The sequence below is a fragment of the Branchiostoma floridae genome, chromosome 14 (assembly GCF_000003815.2).
Source record: "Branchiostoma floridae strain S238N-H82 chromosome 14, Bfl_VNyyK, whole genome shotgun sequence".
In the NCBI taxonomy this organism is placed as follows: Eukaryota; Metazoa; Chordata; class Leptocardii; order Amphioxiformes; family Branchiostomatidae; genus Branchiostoma; species Branchiostoma floridae.
The window spans coordinates 562,802-572,785 of record NC_049992.1 but is presented as its reverse complement, the minus strand read 5'-3'; the positions used below and the strand labels follow the sequence as shown (position 1 = coordinate 572,785).

The 9,984-nt window shown below is 44.8% G+C and overlaps 1 protein-coding gene and 1 non-coding gene across 2 annotated transcripts in view; one reads left to right on the top strand and one right to left on the bottom strand.

Moving 5' to 3' along the window:
* Positions 1-784: 784 nt before the first annotated feature.
* On the bottom strand, positions 785-856 carry Trnae-cuc. The gene has a single exon. It is a non-coding gene; the product is annotated as a tRNA-Glu (tRNA).
* Positions 857-4,233: 3,377 nt separating this feature from the next.
* The window catches only part of LOC118429858 (ski oncogene-like), a 57,442-nt gene continuing 51,691 nt past the window's right edge, over positions 4,234-9,984 (top strand). Inside the window, exon 1 of the mRNA XM_035840484.1 lies at positions 4,234-5,935. Coding sequence (XP_035696377.1) covers positions 4,997-5,935 — 939 coding nt within the window. The 5' untranslated portion in view covers positions 4,234-4,996. The remainder of the gene's footprint in view (positions 5,936-9,984) is intronic.

Here is a 9,984-nt window from a genome sequence, read left to right as displayed (position 1 = left end):
GGCATTAAAACCTGTAATAGCTGACGCGTCCATATCGTCTCATACATAACCAATAGACAAACCGCGGCCGCCCTAACACCCGTTTTGTACAATACAATGATATGCAACCTGTGCTGGGCCAAACCGGGCCCCACCGGGCTGTTTTGGGAAGCGAAAAATAGAAATTTATATATAAATTGACGTAAAGAAAATAGCCATGGGCATTCTTTGTGTATATTCTTATGATAGAGAAGAAGTTTACTTGCAAGTTCGTGCCTGAGGGCTAATTGCAAGTACATGGTATAAACATAGTAGATATACAAGTGACAACGAACAGTTATGAAGAATATATTCTACTGTAATACTGGAGTTGGCTATTTCTAAACAGGTTGGGTTTGACTTCTTTTTAGGAAGCAGAGGGAGACGAAAAGCCCCACCTTTTCTAAAATTTGTGGGTTCTGATAAAAATATACTCAAAGAATGCTAATGACTATTCTCTTATGTCTTGTGTAGTTTGGTGTATTTCATATTATACTGTGTAGTGTTGATGTATTGCAAACAGGAAGCTTGACTCACGCAAACTATTTGTTTACAGTATCTACTTATCTAATCATTTGCTTATTTATTTATTTACTTACTATTCATAAGTTTGATAGTCCTGTCTAATACAACTTGTATATCATTTTCAACATTTGTATCAGTGGTGGCGCTAAAATAAGTTATTTACAACGTCTTTGTTCTTTTCTGTATCATTCCATGTGTTCTTCAATATAATATATAACAAAATGTATCAGTAAAAGTTTGCTTCCCACACCGGGAATCGAACCCGGGCCTTGGCGGTGAGAGCGCCAAATCCTAACCACTAGACCATATGGGACTGCGTTAATGAACGCAATGGCTGTAAGGCCATCACAGATATCATCATTATTTGAAACAATGAAGGATAAAAGGTATTTTGAGACAATCTTACTTTTTTTTGTTATTAACTGCCACATGTTATCAATTTCTTCATACTTAAAAGTATAAAAATGTGCCCTAAGTCATATTCATGATTAAACTGAAATGTGGCACGTTTCTTCACACAGGAAACGCTTTCAAAACTGACATAAATCGCAAAAAAATAAAGCTTTTTATCCATCATCACATATGTTACACCTGTACTGCAGTGCTATTCCCTCCGCTTGACGGCGCTCCTCGTAAATCACTACCTTCACAAAGCGCCGACAGGCGGCTGGTGGATAAAACTGCAGCTCCCACATGTTGATTCTCAGCGTCATGTGATGAGTCCGATGGCTCTAGGCTTCTAGGCTTTGCTGTACGGTGATCGTTTCTGATGCACAAAATCATACCCTGTGCTTGATATTTCAGTTTCTTTGCGCTGTAAATTGCATTTACATGAAAGTAACGTAATACGTAAATAATTTTGAATCATCACTGACATGTAAAGGATATATTCTTCAAGCAAAGACCCCGGTAAAGACGAGATATTCATCCAATTCCAAGGGAGATGTTGAAAATAAAACATCGTAACGTTTAACGTTTACTAGCTCCCCGTTTTCGTTGTCAACGTCTGTGCAATCCTATTGTACAATAGATGTTGTTTAAAATTAAACACGTTTCATTTGTAAATGCCCTCATAATGCTACATGTAGTATAGGCTGAGAGAAACAGTCTTTTTTTAAGTCACTAGTACCGCATGCATAATTTTACCGAGCTTTTACCGTCTAGAAAACCTCCAAACACTACAATGTTAGAAACCTTACGATGTTGCCACCCAACACCTGCTTAGGGAGTTCTATTTATAGACTCATTCAAAATTCATAAGCCAGTCGCTGCTTGTCTGCGTTATTTCCAAGAAACCCTCGTCTCTAGCATCCTGTGTCTTAGTCACGTCTCTGATATACCCACCTGCCTCGAGAGGCGGGTTGAACCAACCGTAGGTGGAAAACGATATTCTCAACCAGCAATCTCCAAGCAGATGTCAGGCTCCGGCTATTTTTTAGATACTTTTTAAGGCGTTTTTATCGGGTTTTCTATATTGTAGTGTTTTCTTGATGTCATAGACCGTGAGACCTAAAAAAATTCTGAAAACAGGACAAAAATAGAAAGCCCGATAAAAACGCATATAAAACGTTAAAAAAAGCAGCAGAGGCCTAACATCTGCATGGACCAGGCCGGGAGTGCCGAAGGCCTTCGGAGAGTAGAATTCGGCAAATAGAGTGACGAGGAAAGCGAAACCACGGTCAGGGTGATATTTCCATACAATCTTTATTGACACGACAAAAGTACAGCGACTTTCGTAAGGTCTACATGTATATCAACTACTTACAGTACAACTAAACACATATATATGGATATCTATAGGTATGGATACATCAACATAAAGGGTCTAGCATGTCATTTACACTATTGGTTCTACGGTATAAACAATCGTGGATATATTTGCCTACTTGTACACAATGTGGATTTTCGCCTCCCAGAATGTACTTGAATTTATCGATCGAACAGAGAGTAGCAAAGTCTTTAGAGCAAGTGGAAAGTAATGTGAACAGCTCTGTGCGTTTATCGTCATATCGAGAACAATCCATAACGAAGTGACGTTCGTCTTCGATCTCATTTTCCATATGAATCCCTCACGTGGCCAAACTCCCTGATGAAACATTATCCCCATATCCAGCATAGTTTAGTCTGGTAAAGACTAGGAAAATAAAACGCAAGAAACAGCACATGCAAAAAATCGATGCCCAGTGTCGTCACCTGTAGCCAGGATATCCTGACCACAGACAGAGGGAGATCACTCCCGCCATGGTCTCCTCTCTAATCTCCAACCAGATCCACGGTGCGTAATGTATAGTATCAAACCCGTTTTGACTCCCTTTGGCCAGCTTTGATACTATCTTATGGCACCGTAGGTATAGCTCCCGAGCCTCTTCTCTCCTCTTCGCAATTACGAAGAGGAGAGAAGAGACTCGGGAGCTATATTACGGCTGGATACCAGGCTTGACAGGGACTGGAAGTAACATCTATGGATATGGATAATGAATGACCTCGCAAGTTTTGGATGTTCATACTTGTACACTTGCAGTTGTCGCTAACTGTAGTTTTTGGTCGGCTATTAACTCCTCTGGTATGTTATCTGTCTATTTGTTCCATTTCTACGATTTTCCAGCGATCCGGAGTCTGGTAGAGACAGCCGCGCCTTGTAACGTTACAGCTAGCCAGCTACCGAAAAACGCACCGCGCGTCGCCAAAGATATCACGCTTCATTTCAAGACACATTTCCAAGAATTTACGAGCCCGACCTACTTTTCATCAAAACACTTTTTATGAGCTTGACTCGCTGCAATGTTAGTAGGAATTGGCAAGGGGAGTAAACCGGCAGTAGAGTTACACAATATACAATCTGTACTCCAATGAGAAACTAAGGATAAAGCAAGCTCTCTTCTAAAATATTCTCCCAATTTCGGTCGATTTTTACTATTTCTCTACCATCTGCCAAGACAATCGACTAGTCTCCAAGGAAATCTAGCAGTCGGGCGTATTTCTAACGTCTCTTGGGGTGTGTTTAAAAAAAAAAAAACTCTTTTAGAAGATACTCGGATGATGCCCCAACCACTCCCCCTCAAAAAACAAAAAGAAAAGAAAAACCGCCAAAGACGCTGAAAACACAATCCAAACCTACAAAAGCTACCGAACATCTGCTTGTACATAGATGGTGGTTACTCTCAAAGCAGAGGTTAGACTCCGGTTGTTGTTTTATGACGTTTTTTTAAGACGTTTTTATCGGGCTTTTCATTTGTTCTGAAATCTTCATGTCTTCCGGATTGCAGTACAAAATAGAGAGCCCAATAAAAACGCCTAAAAAACAGCCGGAGCCTAACCTCTGCTTGGAGAGTAATGATGGTGTAGTGACCTGGTTTTCCGTGTTTTTATTTTTTTTATTTTTTATGCTCCAACCCTTCCCCTAAAAAAAAGAAAAGAAAAGATACGAACGAAAGACGCTGAAAACACAATCCAACCCTACAAAAGCTACCGAACATCTGCTCGACGATGACGGTACTAGTATGGTGAGTGACCTGGTTTCCCGTGTTGTTTTCGCGCCACGAGCCCGGTAGCCCCGCCCCCATCGGGCCGGGCTGCGGCGGCATGCGGCCCGCCAGACTGCCGGCTTTACTCCGCCGCGTTATGCAAAACAGCCGCCGCGGGCGCGACACTTGTTTTCCCCAAACATATCCAGACATTCGCTCACTTTTCTAAATTCCAGCGAAAAAGGAAATAAAGAAAAATCCTCTTCCTCAGTCTGTCGAAGAAATGTTGTGATTTATCCTCGTTATTTTGTTTTTAGAAAGATGGATGTTGTCCGGGGAAATGATTTTAGTCTGGAGGAAGAAGAAAAATTGTTTGAGGTTTGATGTCTGCGTGGGTGTTTCCGGGGGGAGTGCGCGCGCGGCGGGAAGAGCCGCAGAGCCAGGCGCTGTGACGAGACGACCTTGTTTTCCAGTACCGCCGCTTCCACGCAAGGAGCAAGACGTTTCTAACCGTTTCTCCTTCTAAGACGTTCGGACTATACACTTGACCGTGAAGTGGGAAGACATCGTGTGGTGTAGAGAAGCGATCCACGCGGCCTGTGTGTCCAGAAATTCTCCGTGGCCGGTTTTAACCGCGTGTGTGTGTGTCTACGCCTCGCTGCCCCGAATCGTGGCCTGTTTTCGAAATTGAAATTCCAGAGTACGACCGGGGGACTGGCAAGGGTTTCTCTCGCGGTGCACAGGGAAAGGGAAAATCAACCAGGAATTTAGGAAAAACCCAAGATGTTCGGCGTGAACTGGCATCGGTGTGAGATGGAGAAAGACTCGGAGTGAGGATTGTTGTTTTTCCGGATCTCTGTGTGACTTGTGAGGTATTTTTTTTTCTTCGATCTGTGGGAAAAAACGTGGTGTGTTGTTCAGTACCAGAAGAGGACTGTAACTCTGGCGGCTATCTTGCCATTTTAAAACACTGGCCGTGTGCACGCATTATGGAGCAACCCACGGCAGTGTTCAACGCTAACTTGCACCAGACACTCAAGCATTTCCAAGCCTCGGCTATGAGCAGCTTGTCGGGCCCGGCAGGCTTCGCTGCGCGGTGGGCCGAGGCCGCCAAGCTCCGGGACATCGCCGGGGCCGACCCCGACTCACCCGGGAGTAGTGGGGAGGGGGGCGCCGGTCCGAGCAGGAAGGATCTAGCGGAGACGTTCGCGGCTCGCCTCGCGAGTTCCGTCGGGGTGGGTCCGCAGCACTTCCCGGTGTTCATCCCGCAGGACCGCGGCTCAGCCGAGCGGGCGGAGACCCTCCTCGAGGGGGAGACGATCTCCTGCTTTATCGTGGGCGGGGAGAAGCGGCTCTGCCTCCCGCAGATACTCAACTCCGTCCTGCGGGACTTCTCCCTCCAACAGATCAACGTGGTCTGCGACGAGCTCCACATCTTCTGCTCAAGATGTTCTCCCGAGCAGCTCGAGACCCTTAAAGTCATGGGCATCCTTCCTTACTCCGCTGCGTCTTGCGGACTGATCACCAAGACGGACGCCGAGCGGCTCTGTAACGAGCTCTTACACCGCCGCAGCGGGGCCACCCCTCAACCAACCCCGACTAAACCCCGAGACAAGACCAAGACGTCTTTCAAGGTGTACCACGAGTGCTTCGGCAAGTGTAAGGGCGTCTTCTGTCCCGATCTGTACGAGTCTCCGTTCTCCCAGTGCATCGAGTGCACGGATTGTCACGGAGCCTTCAGTCCGCAGAAGTTCGTCTGTCACAGTCACAAGGCCCAGGAAAACCGTACCTGCCACTGGGGCTTCGACTCCGCCAACTGGCGATCTTACGTCCTCCTCAGCAAAGACCAAGACACAGAGGAGTTCCAAGAAGCTCTGGAAGACATGAAGGCCAAGTTCGACTTCATGAACCGCTTCAAAAGGAAGCAGGTGGGTTGTTTTTTTACGCCTTGTTTATCTCTCAGACAGACAGACAGACATAATTTATTTTAGCTACTCAATATTTTTTTGCAACATTTCTACTGCCACAAATTTGTAACCGCTCATATAATGGGTATCGTACCCTTGCTACTTTTTATATCTGCTTGGATAAATAGAGTTTTCCTACGTTAAAATTGAAGTTTTTTGGTGAAAAACAAGTGAAAATCGGACAGACGGCCTTGCTGGTTGCCGAATACACATCCCTGTCTGGCCCTGCGATGCTAAACCGGGAGCTCATTATAAACGGCGAGACAGTCTGCTCTAAATATCCCGTCTGTATTTCCCAGTCCACTCTTCCTACTTTTCTCTCCCCTTTACAAACTCACAGTCTAACACAAACACTCCAAATCTACACTGTTGTTCAACTCGCACATCTGGAAAAGTATTTTTTGCGGGGCCCGGTTTGTTTTTGAAGTCGGTTTTGTGTTTTTGCAATACACATCGCTGACCGGTTAATTTATGCACAAGATGGGGGCCAGCCGGATGTTTGTACGGAATAATTATGCAGATGAACTCCGGTCTGGACACGACAGGGCTTGTTTTCTTGTTTACAAGCAAAACATAAACAACAACAGTTCTTCATCGGTAAAGATACGTTGTGTTTTTGTGTTTTGTTGGGAAAAATTTGTCATTTTCCTGGGTAAACTAATCACTAGGTTCAGTCTTTCTTGGAAGTTGTCTTCAATTTCAATTTTGATGAAAAAAAAACACCCTTTTTTCTCGTGAATGTCAGATGTTTCTATTTTTCTGTTGCATAACATATTTCACATTATGTATATTTTATGTATATATCTATATCATAGTATGTGTAAAACTTGAAAATTTGGCTATAACGTTACACACTTAATTTGTTATGAAGATAGATTTAGATACTCTTAACAAGAATGGATTTTAGTTGTGGATGTTTCTCCATGAGTATTCTGTATGCATTTTACACCTTCACTGGGTTGGATCTCTTGAAATCTTCGGCACGGTGACGACTATTGATTCGTTTTTGTGTAAATTACGCTTGACGTGAGCAAATTACCCAAGTGGTGGGGTCTTGTTTGAAAGAGAAAATGTCTTTTCTAGTGGCCGATTCGGTCGTAACAATGTTAAGGATCTCAAGGTGCTTTCAAAGAAGCTGCGTAAATTAATATAATTTCCTCTCGAGCCTTGATGTTTGCACTACAATAGTTTTTGTCTCTGCTTTGAGTTCGCTTAATTTAAAGGGCAGGGTTCTCAAGTCGAAGCCTCCGGAAAAGAGATTCAAATTTGTAACTTATCCATGTAAGATGAAATCCAGTCAGAAAGAGCAGATGTTAGCATAGTGGTGCGTTAAATAGGTTATATGCTGAAGGGTTGTGTCTATGGAAGTAGTTAACGCTACTGTGAGGGTGGTATTTTTAGTCGGGCGGTGGTAAACACCGACCATGTGACATGCGATGACCTGGCATGAAGCCAACACGCCTGCCTTTCGCAACACGCATGGCAGTAGGGACCTCACAGTCACGTTTTAAACTCCGGTGAACTTCCGGTGGTTTTTACTAGTCTAGTTGCCGTTTGCTGTTTAGAATTAGTCAAGGAGGTTCCTTTTTTTCAACCTCCTTAGAATTAGTGTACCCTCAGGTATGTCTTGTGTCTGGCGGTCTATCTTTTTGTGTTAGGACCAAGTACTGTATGAGTCAGTGTTCTCACCAGGAATTTTTCACAGCGTCGGGCAGGGGTCCGGGGGACGCCGAAGGCCCCCGGCGGGGTCCAGGGGCAGAGCCCCGGTGGGGGGACCCAGGGGGGCGAAGCCCCCCGGAAGCTCTTGCATTTTAGGCTATTCAGAAGGCTTATTGTATCAGTTTTTAGGGGCATATATACGATAATTGTAGCAGTTTGACGTAACGATACTTTGAGTCAAAGCATCAAAGACAACTAAAAACTCATAAACAACATACTTTACTCAGCTCAACCGTACTTTAATAAATATTGTCCGGTTTGCCACCAACTTTATCTAGATAAACAACTTTGACAGTCTCTGTTTTCATCGTATTTTTTTTCATCGTAAACAGAACAAAACACGCAGAAACATGTGCTCGGCACGGCCCGGGGCATCCCCGGCCGACTTTCAAGTTCGCGATCGGCGGACGAATAATGCGTTCACATAAGAGGTGTTGGACGTAAAAACAACAAGAATACCTTTGCTTCCTTTTGATATGAGTTTTGGGCCCGCAAAATCTCCAAAACGGCAGAAATTTTCGGGGTAAAATACGGTAAAATTTGCTCCAAAAATGGCGGTCGCTGCTGTTGTTTATCCTAAAGTCTTTGCCTAAACCAATGAGATCGCTAGTTTCCCCTGACGTCACAGAGACGCATCAGATCTCGCGAGAATTTTTTGCGAGATTTTACGATGTTTTCGCCGCCATTACCGCTAGCTGTCTGCATGCATGCAGGCACGATGTTTTTCGTCATTTCTCAACGCAAATTTCTCGATCTTTGGAAGGTTTTAGATGATTTACAAGTATACTGCAACATAAAAGGGAATGTATACAAGTGCTATTTTTGTGCAAGTCCAAGAAGCGTTTCTTGCCGTTCCGATTTTGACCGGACTTGAACCGAAACTTTTTACAAGTTTTGTGCCGGTTCTCTGTTTACAGTACAGAACGCACGCCGCGCAAGGGGCGGTCCTGGGTGGGGGCTGCGAGATAGCGGTACGCGGGGTGCTGTAAAACACCTCCCTTCGAGCTGAAAGTTCCTGAAACAGCGGAGGCGCGTGCTTGGCACGTGCTTTCGTATTTTTAGTACGGTATTTTTCCAGTTTTCCCCCATTTTTTGGCCGCTACGCTGGGTGAAAATACAGCGTAGCGGGCTTTTTACAGCGTCATTTTTCCAGCCCACAGCGTATCGGCCCGCTATGCTGAAAAGGCCTGGTGAGAACACTGTGAGTTGAAGGAATCTTTCGTTTTGAGGAATCCTCAATTTCCAGTTGTCTTAGCAACTTTTGTGTCATTTTCGTTGCCTTTTGCTGGTGAATAACATTAGTATATGTATATAGCAATGCCCTTTGTGTAGTGTCATATCTCTATTTATTAGGGCTCTTTGTTTAGTGCATTTGGTAGCAATGCGTAACATAGGAATGTGTCTCTCGTGCCTCCAAGCAATTGTGAAAGAGCAGCTTTACCAGGCTTAATCGCCGGGGAACACGTTGGTTTGCTGCGGTTGGATTTATGCGTTGTGCGGTTGCGGTTTGCCGGGTGTATAGACTGCCCGTTCCCTGATCTGTGGTTCCTACAAACACAATGTAGGAGGGGCCGGTATGCGTAACGAGCCCGGGGTAACTTGGGGTCAACCGGCGAGCCTGTGACGTCAACAGACGATTAAAAGGATCGGATCGCCGCGTGTGCGTACTCTCACGTCTGCCTGTCCTGTGGCCGGCGGCTTGTTGTTGCCGTCGGGTGTCGACCCGGGTGGGTGTGACGTGTATTTGCCTCCCCCCCCTCTCATTGACCTGTTTTTATGGATATCTATTATGTTGGTATGGCCGGTGGTGCCAGTCAGTCTGTCCGGCTAGTGGCCTGTCTAGGGTGTGCCGGACACAAGTGTCTGACCGGATACAAGTCTGCAGACAGTCTCTTAACCCAAATCAACATCTTTAAGGGCTGAGAGACGCGCTAAGAAGACCTTAACCCACAAACCCAGTAAGAGGGATGGATGTCTGGGTTTTTCTAGCCCACGAGAAAGGGACAAACTGATTGTAGTGGACAGGCTGTGAACTTTGTTTACTAAAGGTCTCGTAAGCTAAATCAACACCTCAAAGGGTTGAAAACACCTTAACGCACCAAGAGGGATAGATGCTTTCCTTGTGAGTTGTAAGGGTTGTTTTTTTGCCACAATTTTCAAGCATGTAGCAGAGAGATGGAGAAATTTGTATGTCTGCTGTCATTTGAACTAATTCAATGCCAGCGACTATATCCTACTTTATTCAACCCAATATGAAAGGAACTGTTTTCTTCTAGACGTTGTTGGTCTTA